The sequence below is a fragment of the Myotis yumanensis genome, unplaced genomic scaffold, assembly GCF_028538775.1.
Source record: "Myotis yumanensis isolate MYYU_CA2020_CCGP unplaced genomic scaffold, mMyoYum1.0.hap1 SCAF_14, whole genome shotgun sequence".
NCBI classification, from domain to species: Eukaryota; Metazoa; Chordata; class Mammalia; order Chiroptera; family Vespertilionidae; genus Myotis; species Myotis yumanensis.
The window spans coordinates 162,902-186,724 of record NW_027223765.1 but is presented as its reverse complement, the minus strand read 5'-3'; the positions used below and the strand labels follow the sequence as shown (position 1 = coordinate 186,724).

At 57.1% G+C, this 23,823-nt stretch overlaps 2 protein-coding genes across 2 annotated transcripts; both read left to right on the top strand.

Moving 5' to 3' along the window:
• Positions 1 to 11,470: 11,470 nt before the first annotated feature.
• Positions 11,471 to 15,253, top strand: LOC138992577 (serine protease 44-like). The gene is made up of 5 exons (XM_070391431.1): positions 11,471 to 11,777; positions 11,886 to 12,042; positions 12,654 to 12,919; positions 13,597 to 13,760; positions 14,301 to 15,253. Exons 1-5 carry the CDS (start codon positions 11,471 to 11,473, stop codon positions 14,535 to 14,537), a joined length of 1,131 nt encoding a protein of 376 aa, XP_070247532.1. The 3' UTR covers positions 14,538 to 15,253.
• Positions 15,254 to 17,565: 2,312 nt separating this feature from the next.
• Positions 17,566 to 23,633, top strand: LOC138992576 (putative serine protease 45). Its single transcript, XM_070391430.1, has 6 exons — positions 17,566 to 17,707; positions 19,739 to 19,762; positions 20,814 to 20,961; positions 21,420 to 21,694; positions 22,694 to 22,857; positions 23,179 to 23,633. The coding sequence occupies exons 1-6, from the start codon at positions 17,566 to 17,568 to the stop codon at positions 23,410 to 23,412; spliced, it is 987 nt and encodes a 328-aa protein (XP_070247531.1). The 3' UTR covers positions 23,413 to 23,633.
• The last annotated feature ends 190 nt before the right edge of the window (positions 23,634 to 23,823 follow it).

Genomic DNA, 23,823 nt, shown 5'->3' with positions numbered 1-23,823 from the left:
TTCCCCTGAAGTTCACCGTATGAATCTTCAGGGCCTGCCTGTCTCTCCTGAGGTCGCATCCTGCCTACTTTACTTTTTTTTCCTCCTTGAGAATATGCTTTGTTTACACAACAATGGTGGGGGAGCTGGTGGTCGCTGTTTTCCGTGGCTTTATTTGGCAAAATAAGACCTGACGTGTCGATTTTTAAGTTTTGAGGAAATTTCAGTTTGTTGCAATCAATGTCTTCCCAAAGCCTGGGATCGAGACCCTTGAATGGGGCAGATCCCTTCCAGGCCCAAGGCTCATTTGAATCAACCCATTCATTCATCCCTCCCTCCCTCCGTCTACCCATCCATCCATCCAGGCAGCCGTCCATCCCTCCATCTGTCCATCCACCTGTCCATCCAGCCACCCATCCAGCCATCGTGTAAGTATGAGGTGCCAACTGTGCTCCGTCTGTGAGACTGACAGAGGCCTGGCCCTGCCCGCTGGGGTGGCCTGGGGAGTGGAGAGCTGGCAGGGGCAGTGCAGATAGGCCAGGACAAGCCGTTCCTGGCGAGGTGGGGCTGGGGGGTGGGGCCCACGAGTGCAGAAGCCTCAGCTCCTCCCCTGGTTGGAGAATCTGGGACTCCAAGACTCTAAGTGTCCCCCAACCGTGGGATGCCCATGCCTGCCCGCACCTCTGGAGCCTGCAGCCGGAGGTGGGATAACAGTGGCCTCTCGTCGGCAGGGCAGCTCAGGGCGGATGGAGCTGCTGAGGCAGGAAGGCAAAGCTTCTGTGGTTTCTGGCAGGAGGGGAGGAGATGGGGTAAAAGAAAGTGGGCAGGGGGTGACAGTGTGACGGGAGGAAGAGCAGTGCTCAGGGCTGAGGGGTGGACGGGAAGCGGGCACATCCCCGGAGCTGCAGAGCCCTCTGCATGGCCTGCCTGGTGGAGGGGCCCTGGGCCAGAAGCCCCAAAGGGTGACACAGCCAGACCCACATCTGGAGGCGGAGACAGCTCTGGCCTGAGGGCCCAGGCTCTGTGCAGTCCAGGTCCCAGGGGTGTCTTCCTGTAGTAGGGGCTCCCTGGGGGGAGACCTGGAAGTGCGGGCAGGCCCTGGGCCCCGGCTTACTGTGGACGGTGAGAACTCTCCAGGGCCACGTCACAGGACACCTCCTACCCTCCTGGGCACTGAGGATCCAGCAGGCAGCCCCACCCCCGGGGTGGACATGCCTGGCTGTAGGGTCAGCAGGGGCGACATGGCCAGAGTGCCAAGAGTGACCTCCAGACTCAGTCCCCAGGTTGCCTGCCCCACGTGGGCTCCTGCCTCAGTTTCCCTGGTGGTCAGAGTCCCTCCCCAGGTGTGGGCCCTGAGCCCTGAGGGCTGCTTTCTACCCCCAACCCTCTGAGCAGGACCCAGGTCTGACCCCACGTAACTCATCAGTCCATAGCGATGGTGCGGCGATGGCATTGCTGGCGCTTCACCAGGCGCCAGGACATTGCAGCGACCCGTCCAGGCCAGTCCTCGGCCCAGCTCCCAGTCCTCTGTCCTGTGCCTCCGCCTGTGCTCCCAGACCTGTCTAGCCGATCCTGAGTGAGCGAGGAGGGCCCTCAAACATTCAGCTGCAGTGGGCACTGAATCTGCCAGCCCCAGACTCTGACCGTGAAGTTGGACAGGAGGGGGCCTCCGACACCTGGGCCGGCCTCTTTCCAGGGCAAGTCTTGAACCCCCAGCAGCAGGGAGCTCACCTCTGTGGACGCACCTCTCCTGGACTGGACGGGGCAGCTCTCTGATGTCGGACAAGAACCTGCCTGGGGCCTGTCTAGTTCCCCGAACTCCCAAAGTGAGTCCTGAGACCTGTTTCCCCCTTGGTGGTCCCCTCAGCTGACCCAGCCCTGCTGTGTTCTAGGAGGGCCTTGCTCTCGTAGAGCCACGGACACAGGTGGGGGCTCCGTTTGTTAGGGCCCTGAGCAGGGCAGGACCCCGAGAAGTGCCCTAGCATCTGCTCCAGGCAAGGGCTCCCTCTGCATCGTTCAGGGCTCTGAGGTCACCTGTGTGGAGGTGGCCCTGAGGGGCAAGGAAGGCAGTGTTAGGGGAGGGTGATGGGGGCACAGGAGGATCCAGGCCTGAGGGGAGGCAAGTTCAGGTGTCGCCTGAGAGAGGAGGTCCATGCCGATGCCTGGGCCCCCGTCACAGCCTCAGTCTCCCTCCTATGCTGGGCTGGAGGGGTGGGGCCTCTGGGTCCTGAGCCTTGGAAGGGCCCCTTTAGGACTCTGAGCTCTGGGCTGGGGGACGCTGGGGGAGGCAACAGCTGCTTTGAAATGTGGAGAATAATAAAGCGAGGAATGTCTGAGCTCAGGGGAAAAAATACCCCCGGGCCTCCCACCCAGGCGGAGTGCAATGCATAAGCGCAGGGAGGCACGTTTCATGGGGGCGGGGGAGGCTGGAGGCCCCTAATGAGAAACAGGGTTCCGGGCGGGGCTGCTGGGAGCTGGGGGTTTGGGGCCACCTGACTTAACCCTGTACCCTCACTCCCCAGAAGTGTCCTCTCCATCTTCCTTCGCCTGTATGAGTGAGGGGTGGGGGTGCTGTCCTGCCTTAGTGCTAACCTCTGACCCCAGTGCCTGCCCCAAAAGGCCAGAGCGGGGAGAAAGTGTGGCTGCCTTGGAGGGACAGCTCCTCACCCTCACTCTTCCTCCAGCGATTACTGATCACCTTCTGGGTGGGTGCCTCCTGCTTGCTGAATGATGGCAACACTGCCCCCTGCTGGACAGATTCAACTTGCAGTCCTGGCCATGGAGCCCCCAGGCCCACTCCCCTCCTGCCTCCATTCTCCACTGCCCCTTCCCTTCCTTCTGCTCCAGGTAGTGTCACCTCCCTTCCACCCCTAAGTTCCTGGCCCCAGCTCACACCCCCTCCCCCATCTCCCTGGGGCTTGGACATCTGGGTCCAGCCCTACCCTTCCAGTCCACCAGTCTGGGGGATCTGGCTTTTTTTATGGGTCACCTCCCCCAACCTGATATCTCTCCCTCCCCAGTAAATCTAATGTTCCCCCAATAAGACCCCCACTCTCAGGCCTTCACTCATGCTGCTCCCTTTCTCTTACCCGCCTGGTGGACTCCCATTAATTTACCCCAAAGACTGCTTTCTACCAGCCCACCCCTCCCCAGAGGGGAGCAGGGAACAGAGGGCAGGTGAGTGATTAAACTGTCAGCAAAAGGGCAAAGGCTCAGGGAGGGGCGGAGGCAGGTGGGCCCATGGCCTGGGCCCCCAGCTTCTGTGCGGGAGGCAAGGCTCCCACTTTATTTTTAAGAAGTCTGGGCTGGGCCTTGGCGCGCCTTGAACTCTTCTCCCCCACCCACTTTAATTAAAACCATTGTTTTTCAAGCACATGTTAATTAAAAAGCAAACATGTTTTGCTAAGTAATTTGGAGGCTCTGGTTATGCAAACCAGAGTCATTCCAGTTAAAACTGCCTCACCAGCCTGCCCCAGTGTCAGGAGCTGACGCCTCGGTGGCCACGGTAGGGGCACATCCCTTCAGAGTTAACACTCCCTGGGGAGCTGCCAGGGCCTGCGGTCCTCTCTTCTCACAGGTGGGAACGCCGTGAGGACACGAGCCCTCGATTCCTAGCAAGCCCAGCACCGCCAACTCGAGCTTGTGCTCTGGGAGTAATCGCTGGTCCGGAAGGGCTCATGTGCCCCATCCTGCAGGCGGGCTCCTCGTCTCAGCCCCACCAGCTGTGGGTGAAGGGAGGAGGGTGGGGCATGTCAGAAAGGCAGGTGGGTTCTGAGGGTCCAGGGCCACCTCCCCGAGGTCTCCAGGGCGGCTGGAGCTATGCTGCCCGAGGTGGGACAGTAGGCCCTGAGGTGAGGGTCTGAAGAGAGGACTAGCCCGATGGGTGGGGGAGCCCTGGGTGCTCAGAGGTCCCTGCTCCAGCCACAGCTCCCCCACCCCTGACCTGGGCACCATGTCTGGTGATGCCCACAGTGCCATGTCCCAACTCTGGCTCCTGGCCCTGGGAGTCCTGGGGCCTCTGAGGCCCTTCATAGCCTGGGCAGCACCGCAGGGCCCACTGCAGGAGCCAGAGCCTGGAGGACGCGGGTGCAGGGACCTCCAGCCCCTCCTCCAGCTCCCCGCCCTGGCAGGGGTGCAGGCATCTCCCCAGAGGCCTCTCCCAGCCTTGCCACCACCTTGCCACCCGCCTGCTGGCGGCCCTGACTCCGATGCCACCAATAGGAGGTGTCCCCTCGTGTCTGTTGGTGTGTGTCCCCGTGTGTGAGTCTTTATCAAGTGTGTGTCTTCCTATGTGTGTGGTAGCCATGACCCTGGTGTGAAGGGATCTCTTCTTCCTTTTTAAAAACATTTTTATTGATTTTAGAGCGAGGAAAGGAGAGGGAGAGAGATAGAAACATCAATGAGAGAGAATCATCGATCAGCACGCCCCACACTGGGGATTGAGCCCACAACCCAGGAATGGAGCCCTGACCTCCTGGTTCATAGGTGGATGCTCAACCAACCACTGAGCACACCGGGCCGGCTCTTCTTCCCTTCCAAAGGAGGGTGCCCAAGGCCCTGAGGAATGGGGGTGTGGGTGGGGGAGACAGGGACCAGGGAGCTAGGTTTGTGCATGGGGATGCGCCCCAACTCTGCCCGCCCCCCCCCCCCCCCCCCGCGGCCCGCCCTCTCCCTCCCTGCACGTGGCCTTCTTTCCTGTAAAACGGGAAGTAGGTGCTGGGATGTGTGCAACTCATTACACGCATGTGTCCCCGTGGGGACACGCACACCCTCGCGAGCCAGGACACACGGCTACACGGCGACGCGGGCGGGCGCAGCTCCCAGGGCTCAGCGCGCTCCGGGCGGCGCGCCAGGGGCACACACGGCCGCGCTCGCTCACACCCACACCCCGGAGGAGGCGCTTCCGTGCCCGGGTCCCAGCGCCGCCGGGAAACCTCACGGGGCGGGCCGGGATGAGCTCACGCCGCCGCCCGCCAGGCCGCCCGCCGCCCCTTAACTCGCTCCAGATGCCGGGCGGCTCGCGGCCCCGTCTGCGCCGGGCGCCGGCTCTCGGGCGCCCCCTGCAGGTGGCGGGCGGGCAGATCCGGGGGCGGGGCCTGGGCTGCGCAACCGGGAAGGGGCGGGGATTTAGCATAAGCCCCGCCCAGTGCCCGAGCTGGGTGCCGGGTGGGGGTCTCCGTGAAGCTGCCCTGCCCGCCCCGCGTGGCTTCCAGGCCACGGTCCGTGACCCTCCCTGGTCGGCTCATTCCACGTGCTGGGTGGCGACCCCCCGGGCTGCGCTGGCCAGGACGTCGGGGTGCCTCGCTCCCCACCCCCTCCCTCCCCTCGCCTCCCCACCCGTCTCCCCGACACCCCCACCCACGACCAGGTGCTGCAGCGCAAGCCTCGCGCCCGCGGCCCAGGCCAGGCCCCGCCACCCTGTCCTCTTGGAACAAACACCCTCGTTTCTACTGGGAAAGCAGCGGGGCCCGGCCGTCGCCTGGTTTCAATCAGGAGCTGGTATTTCCCCGAAATCGCGGGCCATGGCTGACCTCACGGGGAGGACCGCTGGCCCGGCGCCAGGGGCGGGGCGGCTCCCGAGAGCCCCTGCCGCCGGGCCTCGCGGAGCAGCGTGGGGTGGGGGTAGGGGTGGGGGGGAGGGCCTCGTGTCCGTCCCAGCTCAGCTGCTGGCTCATCCACAGATGTGTCCATCTGTCTGTCTGCTGTGCTGTGTGCCCAGGCCCGCTTTAGCCCCGCCACGCGCGACCCCGGCAAACGGCTCAGCCTCTCACCTCGCCTTTCCTCCACCGAGGGATGGGGCTGCTGTGGGGCGACAGAGGGGACCGGCGAGGGGGAGCACGCGCACCCCTGGGGCAGTGACTTCCAGGGCAGGAGGAGGGGACTCAGAGGGAGGGCCAGGGGTCTGGGCCGGGCTTCCTGGCAGGCTGGGCGCAGGCCGGTGGTGGGCACCTCTGGGGCTGGAGGGTGTTTTGTGCTCTGGAGCCTGCACTTTCCAGACGCTCGAGGTCCCTCTTGAGAGGAACAGTAACTGACGAATACTGATAGATCCTCCCTTCCCTCAACTGGTGGGCGGAGTATGACGGAACCTGCAGCCCGGAAATACCTGAGTGACTAACCAGGTACCTTATATGGACTATAGTACCAGGGGTGGGCAAACTTTTTGACTCGAGGGCCACAATGGGTTCTTTTTTTTTTTTTTTTTTTTTTTTTTTTTTTTTATATATTTTATTGATTTTTTACAGAGAGGAAGGGAGAGAGAGAGATAGAGTTAGAAACATCGATGAGAGAGAAACATCGACCAGCCGCCTCCTGCACATCTCCTACTGGGGATGTGCCCGCAACCCAGGTACATGCCCTTGACCGGAATCGAACCTGGGACCCTTCAGTCCGCAGGCCGACGCTCTATCCACTGAGCCAAACCGGTTTCGGCCACAATGGGTTCTTAAACTGGACCGGAGGGCCGGAACAAAAGCATGGATGGAGTGTTTGTGTGAACTAATATAAATTCAAAGTAAACATCATTACATAAAAGGGTACGGTCTTTTTTTTTTTTTAGTTTTATTCATTTCAAACGGGCCGGATCCGGCCCGTGGGCCGTAGTTTGCCCACGGCTGGACTATACACTGAACCACCAATCCACACCTGCCAAATACCCTAAGCCCTTGTTCCTATATGGACCATACATGAAGCCACCAATCAGCGCACGCCAAGTACACTAAGCCCCCACCCCTTCCCATCCCGCCCCTCAAAAGGCGCGCCCACCCTGCACGAGTTGCTGTTCTCCCGCAGGTCCTTCTCCTCTAATAAAGCCTGCAGTCCTGGTTTTCAGCCTCTGTCTGATCTATCAAATACCAATTGAGCACAGCCTGTGCCAGGCAATGCTCTAAGCACTTACAGGTATGAACACAGTCTCTCTTCACTACAATTCATCCATCCATCCATCCATCCATCCATCCATCCCGGAGGCAGAAGCCAGTGAGGCACATTCATTCAACAGATAATTATTGAGTGACTACTATGTGCCAGATGCTGGGAATAAGCAGTGGCAAGACAGACAAAACCCGACCCCTGCCCACATGTTTGCGAGTGGGAGGAAGGCAGCCAACGTACACACGAATAAAAGACAGCGGTCAGACTGTGAGAAGTGCTAAGAGAAAGTCAGAGGACGAGAGGGCAGGTGGGAGGGGCTGTTTTTGAGAGGGTGTCCTGGAGAGCCTCACTGAGAGGTGGCATTTGACTATGGATCAGACCTGGCCCACCTTCTCTTAGCTGAGAATGGTTTTTACAGAATAGCATTTACAATCAATTCCATGATGGGAACACTAACTTTGATGTTATCCCCCTAAAAGAATCCCGTTCTTAGCCTTAGTTGACCTGTATTATCAAAAAACAAAACAGTAATCAAGTCTTATTATAAAGTCACATTTCATCACTAAACATCTTGTGGACGTTTTCTCTCTTGGTATATGTTAAGTTCCTGCATAATAGTCTCAATTTTGCCTCATAGCCAACCCAGCCTAAGGTCTTTAAAATGTGGCCTTTACATAAAAAGTGCTGACCCTGGAATAGCCCCAGGAGGTGAGGAGATAAACCATGTCTGGGGCAGAGGGAACAGCCAGTGCAAAGGCCCAGAGGCAGGAGCCAGGAGGGTGATGCAAAGGGTCATGGGAACCTGGGTGCCAGTTCCTGGGGTCTGTAAGTATATGATGGCTATCACTGATGGAACATCTTTCTCCTATTATATGACCTAATTTGTTATTGATGAGTAGAAAGCTATTGATTTTGTCTACTGATCTTTCCCCAGCCCTCTTAGCTTATTCTCTTATAGTTTTATTAATTTCTCAGTTGGTTCATTTGGATTTGCTTTAGAAGGCAATTGCATCTTCTACAAAGGATGCATTTTGCATTTTCCTGCCCATACATAACTCAGTGTCTTCCTCCCCTCCCCCTCCCTCTTTCCCTTCTCTCTCCAGAGTTCCTCCCCTCCCTTCATAACGATGGGAGTTTAAGTTTTCAGAGGAGCCTCAATGAGAGGTGTCTCCATCGTGTGATTGTGCCGACCTTCCTGGGGATTTGTCTGCCCTCTGCACCAGGCTGCCCCCCTGAGGAGGGGGCATTTGAGCCAGGTATTAGAGGATGAGTGTTTGGAGCTCTTGGAAAGAGAACAGCATTGTAGGGAAAGGGAACAGCATGTACAATGGCTCAGAGGTTTGAGGGGACTTGTCATGTTTGGGGAACCTACTACAGGTCTGGAGCAATGAGGTGTCAACTATGGCCAGAGAAGGGGGTTGGAGTTAGAATCACTGTGCCAAGTTTCTAGGTCCTGGCCAGGCAGGACTGCAGGGCAGGGGGCGGGTGAAAGAGGTGTGTTTAGATGAATCCTCACTTCTTGGTGACTGACTGCCTGTGAGGGTGAGGGAGAGGCTGTGTTTCTGGCTGAGCTGGTTAGTGGTGGGGCCACCAGAGCAGGCTTGGGAAAGGGCAGGAAGAGTTCTGCGTGAGTGGAGGGTGTCGGGGTGTCTGGGAGTGGAGCTTACCCCGTGGAGGGAGCTGGCTCTATGGGTTAGGACCTCTAGAGAAACTCTAGGCAAATGAAAGGATCTGGGGGCTATCATCAGAGGTGATATTCAGAATATTTAACAACCACTGCGGTTTGGGAAGCAACCAGTTATAATATCCTTGGATGACATTAAAATTTTCCTATTAACTTTTCAGTTCTCAGTTCTCATATGCACAGAACCCTGGGCTGGTGGGGGCCTGGGGAAGGCCTACCGCACAGCCTGCCCAGTGCCCTGCCCAGTGCCGTCCAGTGCGGCCCATTTGCTCAGAAGAGAGAGGGAGAGATAGAAACATCAATGATGAGAGAGAATCACTGACTGGCTGCCTCCCGCATGCTCCACACTGGGGATTGAGCCCGCAACCCCGGGCATCTGCCCTGACCGGGAATCAAACCATGATCTCTTGGTTCCTGGGTCGACGATGCTCAACCACTGAGCAACACTGGCCAGGGCCCAACTTCATCTCTTGATGGGAGGAACTACAAAGCACTATGGCCATTCCTATGTGTGTAACCCAGAAGATTTTTATTTTATCACGTTCCTTTTGCCGTGTAAGGTAATATATTCACAGGTTCCAGGGATTAGAACGCGGACATCTTTGGGAGGCCATTATTCTGTTTACTCCAGGGTTTTTTCCAGGTGGTGGCTACAGTAGTGCCTGTTATCTGTGAGGAATACACTTCAAGACCCCCAAGGGATGCCTGAAACCGTGGATACTAGCGAACCCTATACATACAGCTGACCCTTGAACAACATGGCTTCAAACTGCACAGGTCCACTGATACACGAATTTTTTTTCAATAAATATATACAGTGCCGTAAATTTATTTTCTCTTCTTTATGATTGTCTTAAAAACATGCTCTTTCCTCTAGTTTACTTTATTGTAAGAATACATTACATAATACATATAATATACAAAATACGCGTTAACCAACGGTTTATGTTATTGGTCAGGTTAGCCATCACCAGTAGGCTATTGGTAGGTAAGTTATAGGTGGATTTTCAACTGCAAGGGGTGTTGGCACCCCTAACCCCTATGTTGTTCAAGGGTACATTGTGCTGTTGTTTCCTATACGTATGTATCGATAATAAAGTTTAATTTATAAGTCAGGTGCAGCAAGAAATGAACAACAATAACTAGTAATAAAAAGAGAACTGTAACCATATAATGTAATAGAAGTTACATGAATGTGGTCTCTCAAAATACCTTGCACTGTACTCACCTTCTCACTTAGAGGAAGCATTTACAGCTTCTCTTTGACGTATCCAAATTGCCAGCATCGTCATTCTTGTGCTTTGGGGCCATCTGTAAGTAAAATAAGATGACGTGGACATGAGCACTGCGACACTGAGGCGGTCAGCCTGACAAGGGAGGTGGCTGCTCATGACTAGCGGGTGGGCAGTGCGTGTAGAGTGTGGAGACAATGGACAAGGGGATGATTCACAGACCTGGCAGGACAGTGTGATATTTCATCCCGCGACTCAGAATGGAGGGACATTTTAAAACTTATGAATTGTTTATTTCTGGGATTTTTCCATTTACCATTTTTGGACCACAACTGACCATGGGTAACTGAAACCACAGAGAGTGAACCCGTGGACATGGAGGACTACTATATTATGAATTTAGCTACCATAAACATTTGAACAGTTATTTTTGTGTCTGTGTGAACATAAATCTTTATTTCTCTGGGATAAATGCCCAGGAGTGCAATTACTGGGTCATATGGTAATTGCATATTTTATTTTTTAAGAAACTGCCGATCTGTTTTCCAGAGAGGTTGTAATATTTTACATTCCTGGCACAATGTATGAATGATTCAATATCTGCATCCGTGTCAGTATTGGGTGTTGTCTATATATATGTATCAATGATGAGAGAGAATCACTGACTGGCTGCCTCCTGCATGCCCCCTACAGGGGATGAGCCTGCAGCCTGAGGGGAATTGAACTGTGACCTCCTGGTTCCTAGGGTGACACATTCACTGAGCCACACCTGCTGGGCACTATTTTAACTGTAGCCAGTCTGTTCGGTGTGCAGTGCTACCTCGTTGCAGTTTTAATTTGCATTTTGCTAACGGCTCTTTTCAGATGGGGTTGGTTTTATTGAAGGCAGCACTGTTATCTCCAACGTCGTGCCTCGTAATGTTCAGTGCAAGTTACATCACGGGGTTGAAGTTTTTGTTGCTGTTTTTCCCCACTGTTGCTAGGAGGTTAAGTCGGTTCTACTTTTCTTTTTTCAATTTATTCTTCATTGTTTAAAGTATTCCATATGTCTCCTTTTGCCCCACTGACCGGTCCCTGCCCGCCCCCGCCCCCGCCGTCTGGTCCCGGTGTCTTGCTCAGCTGCATGCCAGTCCCGAGGTTGGACGGTCTCCCCATGCTTCCTCTCTGGACCTACGTTGTTCATCAGTGTATGTTGTTCATTAGATCCCACAGGTGAGTGAGGTCATGCGAACTGACCTTCCTCCGACTGGCTTCTCCCGGCCCGCCCGTCCGCCCGCCCGTCCATCCGTCCGTCCGTCCGTCCGTCGGCGCTGCGAGTGGGAAGAGCGCGTTCTTTTTCGCAGCCGCGTCGTATTCCATCTGCAGCGGCACCGCCGGTTTCAGTCCACTCGCCACCGGTGGGCACTCGGCCGCGTCCAGCTCTTAGCGACTGTGCGTCGCGGCCATGACGGCCCCGAAGTCTTTATTGCGAACAAGCCGGGGAGGGACGCGCGAGAAAGGCCTCAGCCCCGCGCAGCCGGCGCCGTGAACGCCTCTGCGGAACAGGCTCTGACCCCAGATGACCCCACGCACGCACGCACGCACGCACGTATGCACGCACACGCACACGCACACACACGCACATACGCACATACGCACGCGGCGCGGCCCCGGTTCCGCCAACCCCAGGGCGAGGGCGCCAGCAGAGGGGCCGCGGGCGGGGCCCATGCCGTTACGGGGCGGCCTGGGCGGCACCGGCGCCCTGGGCCTCCTGGTCCTGGTCCTGCTCCTGCTGCGGCTCCCGGAGGCCCGGGCCGGCGGGGCGGGGGGGCCCGGGCCCGCACCCTCACCCGCGCCCTCGGGGGGCGGCCGCCAGGACCCGGGGGCGGGCCCGCGGGAGTTGCCACCCGTAGGCGCTCAGGGGCCCTCCGAGGCCCCCGGGTCCCCCCATTTGGCGGCGTCTACCCCAGGGGGCTCTGATGCCCAGGAAACGGCGGTGGCTCCACCGACACCGACACCGCCCGTCGCTGCAGGTGATGCTGCTGGGCCGCCCGCACAGAGACCAGCGGTGCTGGGGCCGGGTCGAGCGGGGCGGGCGCCGGCGGCGTGGCCCTTCAGTGCGCCCTCCTCGCCTGCTCCAGGCTGCGGCCACCAGACCATGCGGATCGTGGGCGGGAGGCCGGCGGCGGAGGGGCAGTGGCCCTGGCAGGTGAGCCTGCAGATCCAGGACGAGCACGTGTGCGGGGGCTCCCTCATTGCCAACCGCTGGGTGTTGACCGCCGCCCACTGCATCTACGGGTGAGTGTTCCAGGCTCCGGCTCTGCACCTGGCCGGTCAGGTCGTGCGGCCCGAGCCAGCGCTGGCCCCGCCCCGGGCTTTGTCTTCAGGTTGTGGTCAGAGGCAGGTGGTGCTAGGGCCCTTGGGAGCCTGGACCATCCAGATCCAAAACCAGGTTCAAAGCCGCTGCTTGAAGCCAGTGCTGGTCAGCCTTCACCGCGGCCAGAAGGGGAAGATGCCAGTGGGGGGCAGTGCTGGGCAGAGACTCCCCTGGGGGCGAGGGGGTGCTTACGGGGGAGGAGGGGTGGAGTAGACCCGTTTGGCTAGATCAGTGGTCTGAACTCTAATGAGCCCAGAAAGGCCTGCAGAGCTTGTTAAATACAGATGGCCTGTCCCCAGCCCGAGAAGTTGTGATTCAGGACTTTGCATTTCTGACACGTTCCCACGTGATATTGATGCTGCTCATCCGAGGACCAGACTTTGAGAACCCCTGGATGGAGTGGCTGGGGGGGCGGGGGGATGCAGGGTGGAGGGAGGGAAGTGGCTGATGGCTGGCGTTGGAGATAGGATGGGGCTGGGGAGAACCCAGACCACGTGGAAGGGACTGCGGACCATCCAGGACCTCTCTGCAGCTACCTGGATTACACGGCGAAGGTAGGAGGCATCCACGTGCATCATGCGTCCAAAATGGCAGTCCGAGTCCCGGTGCGAGACATCGTCATCCACCAGGATTACAGCACGTTCAAGACGATCGAGAACGACATCGCGCTGGTTCTGCTCGAGTTCCCTGTGAATTACTCCACCCACATCCAGCCCGTGTGCTTCCCGGAGAAGACTTTCATGGTGCAAACGGATACCGACTGCTGGGTGACTGGGTGGGGAAAACTACATGAAAAAGGTGAGACTGTGAAGCAAATTCAGGCCCGAGGAGAGGTGCCCTGGGGTTGAGGCCAAAGGGAGACCAGGGAGGCAGTTCTCTAGCCAGAGGGAAAGGGAGGAGGGTACGTTGATGGGGTTGCACATTTCTATGAATAGGTCAGGACCTTGGGTGACAAGCAAGGTGGGTTTTAGCTCAGGTGGGTTTTGGCTGCTAATCGGAGCCGCCCCCAACTGGAAGTACTTGCCTCGGTGCTTGGGGAGTTTTCGGTGAGAAGAGGCCGTAGAGATGCCTCTCAGTGACATTGCAGGGCCTCCTGCCCCTGGGAGAGCTGGATTTGGTACCTGCGGGGCACTTCCTGATGCAAGTCTGTGAACCTGCTCCAAGTGAAAGAAAGTCCTGATGTCTAGGACACCTGTCGAGATTCCTAATGGCACTCAGGGTGACAGGTGCTTGGCTTGATTTCTCAGGCTGGTAAGGCCTCGCCTCTTCCGGTCCTGATCGGCCCTTCCTTCTCCTGTCTTGGTTTTGATGCTTACCTCCTCCTCTCCCCATGTCACCTTTGGGTCTCCTTTCCTGCAATGTCCAGTGGCGACAATAGCCACTGCCCTAAGAGGGTGTCTGTGTGTGAACACACTCTGTGGGGCCCAGAGTGGGTGCCACTAAGCGGACCCCCTTGTCTGATACTATCTTTCCAGATCCTAAGGAGGCAGCCCCCGAATTGCTGCAGGAGGCTGAGCTAAAAATCATTCGCCATGAGAAGTGCAATGAGATCCTCAAGAAAAAGTTGGGAACCAGGTTTGACGTAGTCAGGGAAGGGTGTGTCTGTGGTTACACCGATCTCGGAAAGGATTCCTGCCAGGTCAGTCCACGACCCTTTGCTGCCTCAGCCCTGAGGTTGTCCCCTGGGGTTCTTCATCACAGGCAGTAGGACCTGCATCGCCTGCCAGCCCCTCCATTCACTCTCCACTCAGATGAAGGGGATTCAGCGGGACACGCTGCGGGGGCCTTGCCCGGCTGGCCTGACCCTGACCCAGCCTTTCAGTAAAGAGGAGAGGATGCTGCCTGGAGGGGGGCAGGGAGGAGGGGGGTCCAGGCAGGACACACCAGTGAGACGGGTCACATGTTGTGAGCCCCTTCTGTGTGACAGGCAATGCTTTAGGTAAGGGCTTTAATCGTTATTGTTGTCTCAGAGTATGTACATTTTCTCTGTTTATAGTCGGTATTTTCTGGGCACAGTTTTTGAGTATGTTTACAAATTTTCAACTTGTAAATCTCTCAGAAACCTGGGCTGGGGGCGCCCCACGTGTGTCCAGTGCCTTGCGGGCAGCCAGCCGGCTCTGATGTTGGTCTTTCATTCCTCCATTTGTCTCTCTTTCTCTCTCTCTCTCTCTCTCTCCAGGGAGATTCTGGAGGCCCCTTGGTCTGTGAATTTAATAACACCTGGGTCCAAGTGGGGATTGTGAGCTGGGGCATCGGCTGTGGCCGCAAAGGATATCCTGGAGTTTACACTGAAGTTAGTTTCTTCAAGGACTGGGTCATTGATCAGATGAGCCAGGCTTCTTCTCAAGACTCAGCAGTCCTCCCCACCCTGCCCCTGTGTCTGGTGCTGTCCCTGGGCGTCTTGGTGACCTTGTGACCACAGGCTTGCTCCCTCCTGTTTCTGAGTCTCCCTCGAGGCCTCTCCTCCCATCTCCCTCTCCTCAGTGCCCTCCCCTCACATTCCCGTTGGGACCCACTAGCTCTGTGGAGCCACACAACAGAGAGTAGAAGTGAGACTGGAGTCCCCGAAAGTGTCCTGCCTGGCGCTCCAGTCCCTGGCCCCGGCCCCGCCTACACCTGCTGGGAGGGAGGCTGAAACCATCCAGCTCCGGGGCCAGCTGGCCTGCCCAGGAGAACAGGTGCCGCATGGACGTCTCGGAGAAGTTCTACCGAGGAGGAGACGCCATCAGCGCTGGACACCGTTAGACCCAGTGGTTTCAGGCTGTCGCCTGATACTGTCAAACCAGTCAGCTTGGTGACTGTCCAGAGAGTGAGCGAGGTGCCACCTGCTGTGGTGTGATTTCCACGGGACTCGGTTGTCTGTGGTGGGGAGACGTTCCCTGCACCCCATGTGGATCCACCTGTGAGTGCCAGCCTCTGCCACGTCAGCCTCCTGGGTCAACCCGGTCTCGGAACCCCCTCCCTCAGTGCCCTGGTGGCCACATCCAGGCTCACCCCATGTTGTGTTGAGACAGGAAGGAGTGCCGAGATTTCTGGCATCAGTCAAATAAATGTTTGGAGAATGTCTTGTATGTTCTGAAGCTCTGCTGTCCTGGACTTTGTGGGCTAATGTAGACGTACATGATTTACATATTGATGATGAATATAAATGATGAGATTGAAGCTTTTTGTCTCATAAGGTAGTCATGCTTTACATAGGCCATTCAGGTTGCATAGTTAAACTATTCATTATGTTTAATTTTAACATTGATTTTTTTTTAACAGAAGTATCTTTGGGAATTGTTTAGAATTATAAATTTTTAGCATTCTCTTTCTTATTCATGAAAACACAAAGCATTAGTCTCTAATCAATTTTATGATGCAAAATATGAATGCTCTCTGGATAACTGCTGACGTGGGAACGGCTGATTTCCCACTAGCCGACATTTAAGTATACATATATACATATTTTTATTGGCTTCAGAGAGGAAGGGAGAGGAGAGAGAGAATCACTGATCTGCTGCCTCCTGCACGCTCCTTACTGGGGATCAAGCCTGCAACCTGGGCATGCGCCCTGACTTGGAATCGAACTGTGACCTCCAGGTTCATAGGTCGATGCTCAACCACTGAGCCACACCAGCCAGGCACCCACTAGCTGGCATTTATATGCTGAAGGTATATTGTTACTTCAATAGAATCTGAAAGACATTGATTTTGTTAAAAGATGCCTCCAGCCAATGGCACACACATTTGTTTAATAAAATGAGCACCATCATACCTGTCCATTGCTGAGCAGATTGGGGTTTTTGATGCAAACAGACTAGCAGACTTTATATTTTGTGAGTTTTATTCTCTGAAGTAAAGAAGGAAGCTTTTGAAATGATAGTGTTTTTGATCTTCCGCAATTCTTTATTGATAGATCCTTATACTTGCTTATTTAAAAAAGAAAGTGTTGTGGTTTTGACTTAAAGTTTTAAGCATAAAAAGAATTAGAGTGAGCCGAAACCGGTTTGGCTCAGTGGATAGAGCGTCGGCCTGCGGACTGAAAGGTCCCAGGTTCGATTCCAGTCAAGGGCATGTACCTGGGTTGCGGGCACATCCCCAGTAGGAGATGTGCAGGAGGCAGCTGATCGATGTTTCTCTCTCATCGATGTTTCTAACTCTCTATCTCTCTCCCTTCCTTTCTGTAAAAAATCAATAAAATATATTAAAAAAAAAAAAAAGAATTAGAGTGAAGAGAGTCATTGTGTTTGGATCTAGTTCTTTGTCCTCATTCCAGGGCCCAGTGGTCCAGAGTCTCTGCCTCGCTCTGGCCACTCCCTCCCGGTCTTCTGACCCTGCTGTCCGGCCCAGGTTTCCCTCCAGGGCTTCAGAGGGCGGCCTGTGTCAGTCCCACTGTTGCCGAGGAAGGCTGGGTGGGACAGAGCTTGCATCAAACCCAGTCTCTTAATGCGGCTCCAACCGGCTGCTTTAAGGAGCCACTGAATAGTCAGCGGTTAAAAGTCAACTGATGTTCTTGTTCCCATAGCCTGGTCAGCAGGTAGCTTTTCTCCTGATGGCTCCACTCAGCTGTGGTTTGTGCTTTCCCTGCATCCGAATTCCCTGCAGGGCTGGTTAAATACAGACCACGGGTTCCCTCCCAGAGTTCCCAGGCCTGCGGGTCTGGGCAGGGCTGAGAAGGTGCCTCTCCACCTAGTTGCCAAGTAATGCTACTGCTGCCCTGGGGACCACGCTCCACACGGGGACACAGGCCACCTCTACCCACCTATTGGTGGGGACCCATCTGCACCCCCTTAGCTGTGGTCCCCAAAGCTGGGCCCTCCACACTGGACAAGAGAAACAGAAATCTCGGTCTCCCAATCTCCGCCACACCAGCGATTCAAGGACAATTCAAGGACAGCGTCCTTCCAGACACCGTGGGAGCCGGAGCCCTTCGTCTCTAAGCCTGGCCGCCCGGTTGGCTTCTTGTTCAAGTCTTAGGTCCGGCTCCGATGTCACTGTCTCTAAGACATCTTCCCGGGTCCCTGCGGAACCTGAAACTTTCTTCTCTTGCGCTGTCTACAGCTTTCCAGATTCTCAAGATAAACTGGGTAAGTCCCATGCACCCAGCGCAGGGACCAGGGTGCAGCCGGGGCTAGGGGACAGAAGCCGTCCCTGGTCCAGGGATCACCAGCCAGGTTCTGGGGGCGCTGTCACCAATTTAAGGCACTTGGGGGCGCTGTCGTGGGGCTGGCCACCTGGGGGCATTCTGGGGTCCAGGGCTCCGAGGTCACCTTCCAGGAACTGGCGCGGGGGAAGGGGGGGGTGCTGGGGCTCCGGGGGCGCCCTCCTCCTCCCCCTCCCCCTCCCCCTCCTCCTCCCGCTCCTCCTCCCCCTCGCGGAGGACGTCAGGAGGGCGGCTCGCGCCTGGGGATCCGGCAGGTAACGTGCTGGAGGCGCATCGTGCGCCAGCGCTGCCCACGCGCATGGGGTGCCTTCGCGCGTCTCACTCGGCGGGTGCCGCCTGCGGGCTCATGGCCGCCTCGCTAGGGGGCCTCCGCGCTGGGCCTGGAGGCCTGAGCCTCCTCTTCCTTCTGCTGCTGCTGCCACCGCCGCTGCGGAGCTGGGGTGAGGCGACAGGGCCCCGCCTTCTTCCCCACCCCGCTCCCCTGCTCTCCTCCTCTGCTCCTCCCACTCCTCCCTCCCCTCCTCACCCCCAATCCCCCTTGGAGGCCCGGATAACCCTTCTGGGCTTCTGGGATCTCCCCACCCCACCCCACCCCCACCCCCCGCCCAGTCACCTCTCCTCCACTACCCGCCCCCCCACCTCCCAGGGATGCCAAACCCCTGCCCTCTCTGGCCTCCTCCCCCAGCCCCCGCTGGGCCTGCAGCCTCCTGGGGATCCCCGACTTTTCTCCTGGGGGGTCAGCTGCTTCTGTCTGCTGGCAGCGTGGACCTTCGTGGCTGAGACCCCAGCCACCCTCTTGTCAGCATCCCCAGGCTCCCTCTCTCATCGCCCCAGGCAGCTGGGCACCGAGGGTACCCCACCTGGGCATGGGGACTGGCCCGCACAGATTCAGGGTCTCCATGTGACAGAATATTCCACAATTCATCCACAACCCGACCCTCTTTCCCTACCCAGCGCTGCCTTGTTCCTCAGTGGACACAGCCCTGGGTGCGTCTCCCCTCCCTCAGGTGAAACAGAGTGAACGGCGGTTTCCTGGAACCAGATGGAGGGGAGGGGAGGGGGGCACTTGATGCATCGGGAGCAACAATGACAGAGTTAGGGTTCTTCTCGCAGGTGCAGCGGGTCTCCCTGTCCCCAGGTGCCCACCGGGGGCTGGCATGACTGGTGCAGGTGCAGACACAGTGGTTTGGGGAGTGCCCAACGAGAAACTTTAATTTGAAACATTAATTTTCAATCGGAGTTACATCCAATATTATTTTGTACCAGTTACAGGCGGACAGCGCAGCAGTAGACAATCATGTCCATACAGATATTTCCACCTGGAACCACACCCAGTGATTCCCATAGCATTGACTTCCCTCTGCGGTAACGTCGTCTCTGACTCTTCTGTAACTTCAGCTTGTACTTGTTAATCCCTTCACCCTTTCACCCAAGAGAGGCTTAAATCGTATGTAGGGGCGGCTCAAGAAGTAACAGAAGGAAGGTCCCATCAAATTAGAGAGCTCAGCAGCTCAGTTCTCTCCCTCAGCACCACCTCCTGCTCCTCTCGTCCCTCCCAGCCGCCCATGTGCTCATCCCCGATGGATTGCTGTTCCCTAAGGAGCTGTCGGCCCCTCCCTGCTGCTGGCCGTGCACTCACCTGCCCCGGGCAGTGAGCCGCCATCTACTGTATGTGCTGCTGCCCAGTGTGTGGCCGAGCACCCACCTGCCTGCGCCTCCGCCTGGACAGCCGAGCCCATCTCAGCTGCGGGGAGGCCCTCCTCCTACAGACTGGGCTTCCTCACTCTGTCCTCTCGCTCAGAGGATGGCAGCCACCAGAGATGGGGAGGGGGTCATCCTGGACTCGGCTGTGTCCCCAAGTCCCCCCTCTGCTCACCACGTCGGTTCTCACACTCCGTCTTCACTCAGACTCCGCATTTCTTGCCTGGTTTCTGCAGCGCCTCTGGTGGGGCCTGGCTGCCCTCAGTCTTGTCACCTTCCTACAGTTCTCTTCGCTGCCTTCACAAGACCGGCGGCCCACGTCCCATCTTCACTGGCCTCCTCCTCCCGGAGTCTGCTCCCTGGCCTTCCTTTCTTGCCATCACAGGCCTTGCCCGTTATCCTCCAGAGCTGGGGCCTGCACCACGGTGTTGCCTTTGTAAGGAATGTCATCGTCACTTCTCATCCGTGGCTTACCTTCTCTTTAAGACCTGCCACAATGACCCCTCTTGCCAGAGCCTCTCTGTCCACTGCTTCTTCGGGGCTCCCCTGACATCTGTGGCCTCGTCCCTGCATCGACCTCCTCGGGTGATTGCGTTTACTTGTTTCCCCTGCTGGCCGCGTGTACCTGCCTGATGACCTGTGTCCTACAGCTTGGGGCTCCGGGCTGGGAACGAGTGGGAGATGAGAAATATTGGTGAATGAATGAATGAACGAACTCATTCATGAAGACGCCCCTCTTCGCTCTCTTCATCTCTGCCCCTTTTCTCCAGGTGACAGAGAAGACACCAAATCAGGTGGGTAGGCTGAGCCCTGCTGCAGGAGAGCCTCAGCTCCTGGGGGCCGGGGGAGGTTCTGAAGAGGGTCACCTGTGGCTAGTGTTTCTGGGCCTGAAGGAAGCAGGCACGTAGTGGGAGGGGCCTGCTTTCCAAAGGCCAGGCTGTGCTGCCGGGACACGCAGACCTGCCGGTGGGAGGAAAGAGCGTTCCTGTGGGACGCAGAGCCTCTACCTCCAGCCCAGGCTGCATCCGACCAGGGGAGGTGCCCCTCTTCTACACAGAAACCTCCTGGTTCCAAACGGTTCCTTTCACATAAAGAGCCTCGGGGCCCGCGGCAGTGCCCGCAGAACCAGCTCTTCTGGGTCTCCCTGCCTTTTCCTGATGCTTCAAGGGTGGAGGCTAGTGTATCCTGCTTGTTCATGGGCCCCTATTGTCCTGACTTGTCCTGAATTATTTGATTGACTAAGTTATTCCTGTTTATGTCCGTGCTCCACTCCTATTCCCTCTCTTTACTCTCTTTCCAACCTTTTTAAAAAATATATATTTGTACTGATTTCAGAGAGGAACAGAGAGAGAGAGAGAAACATCAGTGATGAGAGAGAATCATTGATTGGCTGCCTCCTGCATGCCCCTTACTGGGGATCGAGCCCGCAACCTGGGCATGTGCCTTTGTCCGGAATTGAACCTGGGACCCTTCAGTCCACAGGCCGATGCTCTATCCACTGAGCCAAACCAGCTAGGGCATTTGTGTACTTTTTTTGTGTATATATAACCCTTCAACAACTTACTCTCACAGTCAGTGACATTTCTCTACCCAGCACACCCAACAGAAAATACATTCTCCGTGTCCCCCTGTGCTGTCGCTATCTCGATGCGTTTCATCTCTGTCACGGTCATTTTCTGCCGGGCTCAGCGCTGTGAGCGGCCACTGCCCTTCTCTCCTGTCTCTGAAATGGGAACAAGCCCTGGGTTCACGGCCTGGTGCACACGCCCCGGGGCATCTTGGTCACGGTCCTTCCGATCCTCCTCTGGGTGGTCACTGCATCTCCTCGGCATCTTGTCCCTAAAGTTTGTGGCAAGCCCTGGTGGCCGGAGGACAAGGACGCGAGCCGCCACTGGCCCTGGGAGGTGAGCCTCCGCGTGGAAGATGAGCACGTGTGCGGAGGGGCCCTCATTGGCCACAAATGGGTGCTGACCGCTGCCCACTGCATCAAAGGGTGAGTGCGGCCACGCGTCGGGGGCCTGGAGACCCGGGGCTGCAACAGGCCCTGTTTGGCGTTCTCGCTTCCTCTGAAGCAACATGAGTGGGGAGGTAGGGGGCATGGGAAGGGGTGCCCAGATAGGGGGACCTCACAGGGAGCCAGGGACTGAGCTGGGACAGGAGCCCCAAGCAACGGAGACCGTGTGCTAAGTAGGGCAACAAACTCAGTATGGCACCCCACTCCTAATGCATGAAAACATGCATGTAGACCAACCTCTGTACACACCACACAGAGGCCAGGCCACCTTGAATCAACTTGAATGATGGATGCGGAGGCAGCCAGATCTCTGGCCCCAAGGGCCTCCAGGCTGGATCCGCAGGACGCCTGCTAAGGGAGGGGTCCTGGGTGGAGGTAGGAGCAGGGTGCCCTGGGGACCCTGACACCTACCAGGTGGGGCTCTGTGTCCCCTGTAGCACCAAAGAGTACTCCGTGACTCTCGGCACCGCTCAGCTGAAGCCCACGAACCCCAGGATGGCCGTCTCGATCCAGGTGAAGGACATCATCATGCACCCCAAGTTCTGGGGCCGGACCTTCACCATAGGCGATGTCGCCCTCCTGCAGTTGCACACTCCCATCGTCTTCAGCAAGTACGTGCAGCCCATCTGCCTCCCGGAGCCCACCTTCGACCTGAAGGTGGGGGTGCAGTGCTGGGTGACCGGCTGGAGCCAGGCCAAGCTGCGCTACTCAGGTGAGCAGGAGGGGGTTGGGGTTGGGGGTCCCACAGAGGCTGCAGCAGTTCCTCCTGGGGCCTTGCCAGCTGGGCCCCCTCACAGGGCATCTCAGGGAACTCATGGCCGTGACCTCCGGCCCCTGGTCCTTAATGTGTTAAGACTGCTTCCCACGTGGGCACTGCTGCCCATTGCCGTGGGCCCGCAGTCAGGCCCAGCCTATCAGAAGCTCAGAGTCAGGGAGTCACACATTCGCTCAGTCATGTGTTCACTTGACGATCTTCAAGCGTCTGCCACATGCTGAGCCTTGGCAATGGGAGCACATGCCCTGCCCCCAGGGAGCTCACCTGAGTGGAGGGTGACAGGGAAAGACTTGTTAGGTGATCATTTATTAAAAAGGATTTTTAAAAATATATTTTTGTGTTGATTTCAGAGAGAGGAAGGGAGAGGGAGAGAGAGAGAAACATTCATGATGAGAGAGAATCATTGATCGGCTGCCTCCTGCACGCCCCACATTGGGGATTGAGCCTGCAACCCAGGCACATGCCCTGCTGGGAATTGAACCCTGACCTCCTGGTTCAAGGGTCCACGCTAAACTCCTGAGCCCCACCTGCCGGGCTTGTCAGGTGATCTTGAGCTCCAGCTGAGAGGGGTGTGGGGTGAGCTCTGGGCCGAGGGTCTGCCTGAGCTGCCTGTAGGAGGAGTGAGCTTCATTCAGGTGGCCGAGGGCACAGCCGGGGCCGGGCTCAGGCTGGAGAGCATCAGCATGTGGCTGGCTCTCAGCTTGTCCCTGTGACTTGGATTGCACCTGCTTGGTGCAGAAACGAAAGCTTCCCAGAGAAACACAGGGGCTTGCCAGACCTGGTCCTCTCGGCAGGGGGAGGGCCAGGAAAGGAGGGTGTGGAAGTGCTAAGGGGTGGGCGGGCTGAGTCCCCAGGATGGAGGTGACAGGACCCTGGGAAATGGCCAGGCTGGGTGGAGTGAGGGGTTAATCCTCGCCCTACTGGGCTCTTCGGCAGCCAACTCCACGCTGACCCCAGAGCTGCAGGAGGCGGAGGTGTTCATCATGGACAACAAGAGGTGTGACCAGATTTACCGGAAAGAGTCCCCCATCCCCCACATCCTCCCCCTTATCTTGGGGGACATGATCTGTGCCACCAATTACGGAGAAAACCTGTGCAATGTGAGTTTGGGAAGGTTCTGGGGGCTCTCCTGCTGGGAAGGACTCCCCGGGGAGGGGAAGGCCCCGGGGAGGGGTTAGCTTGGCCTCCCTCGGTCACCATCCCTAGGCAGTGCTCTGCTTCCATCCCTCTTCCCCTGTGACTTTGATTTGCCTAGTATTCTGGGGCAGGTCCCCAACTCTAGGGCTGAAGCAGGACCCTGGGGAGTGAGATCCTGAAGGAGCGAAAGGATCTTCCAAGTGGAACTCCTGGGCGTTCTGGGTCCCCTGATTCCTGGTCCCAGCTGGGCCCAGAGCCTCCGTCACGCCTCTCTCTTTGCCTAGGGGGACCCTGGGGGCCCATTGGCTTGCGAAGTGGAGGACAGGTGGATTCTGGCTGGGGTGATGTCCTGGGAAAAGGCTTGTGCCAAAGCACAGAACCCAGGTGTGTACACACGCGTCACCAAATACAGCAAATGGATCAAGAACCAAATGAGCAACAGGGCTCTCTCAGGCCCCTGCACCTCCGTCTGGCTCCTTCTCCTGACCTGGCTGCTGCCTCTCCAGATGGGCCCCTGATCTCCCCCCTCCAGAATGGGGCCAGATCAAGGTTAGACCAAGGTCATGTGTCCCTATTCAACAAGAGTCAAGGTGGGGACAGAGTGGCCCCTGGGAGGCCTGGTCCTGCCTGGGCATCCCATAGGGAGGGATGTGGTGGATGACAAGCCCTTGGCTGACCAGGAGAAGGGGCATGTGGCCTTGAGGGCTCTGGAATTGGGGCCCAGAACAGCAGGGATTAAATTTGTGCAAATGTAAGCTGGTTCTGTTCTCTTTTCTCGGTGGCCCTGGTTGTTAGGGGTGGGTGGGTGGGAGGGCAGGGTCTCCTGGAATTAATTCTACCAGGTGGGCTGATGTTTTTTGCTATATCACTAGTGCTGGGGCACAGGGAAAGGGCTTGAGGCCTCAGTTTTCTCATCTGTGAAGTGGGCA

Bases quoted from the DNA above. Each gene is read 5' to 3' on its own strand.
- LOC138992576 (XM_070391430.1), top strand. From the start codon at position 17,566: ATGGGGTGCCTTCGCGCGTCTCACTCGGCGGGTGCCGCCTGCGGGCTC. The intron at 19,763-20,813 runs GTGGGTAGGCTG...TTGTCCCTAAAG, and splicing joins CAGAGAAGACACCAAATCAG to TTTGTGGCAAGCCCTGGTGG. The intron at 22,858-23,178 runs GTGAGTTTGGGA...CTCTTTGCCTAG, and splicing joins ACGGAGAAAACCTGTGCAAT to GGGGACCCTGGGGGCCCATT.
- LOC138992577 (XM_070391431.1), top strand. From the start codon at position 11,471: ATGCCGTTACGGGGCGGCCTGGGCGGCACCGGCGCCCTGGGCCTCCTG. The intron at 12,920-13,596 runs GTGAGACTGTGA...CTATCTTTCCAG, and splicing joins GGGAAAACTACATGAAAAAG to ATCCTAAGGAGGCAGCCCCC. The intron at 13,761-14,300 runs GTCAGTCCACGA...CTCTCTCTCCAG, and splicing joins TCGGAAAGGATTCCTGCCAG to GGAGATTCTGGAGGCCCCTT.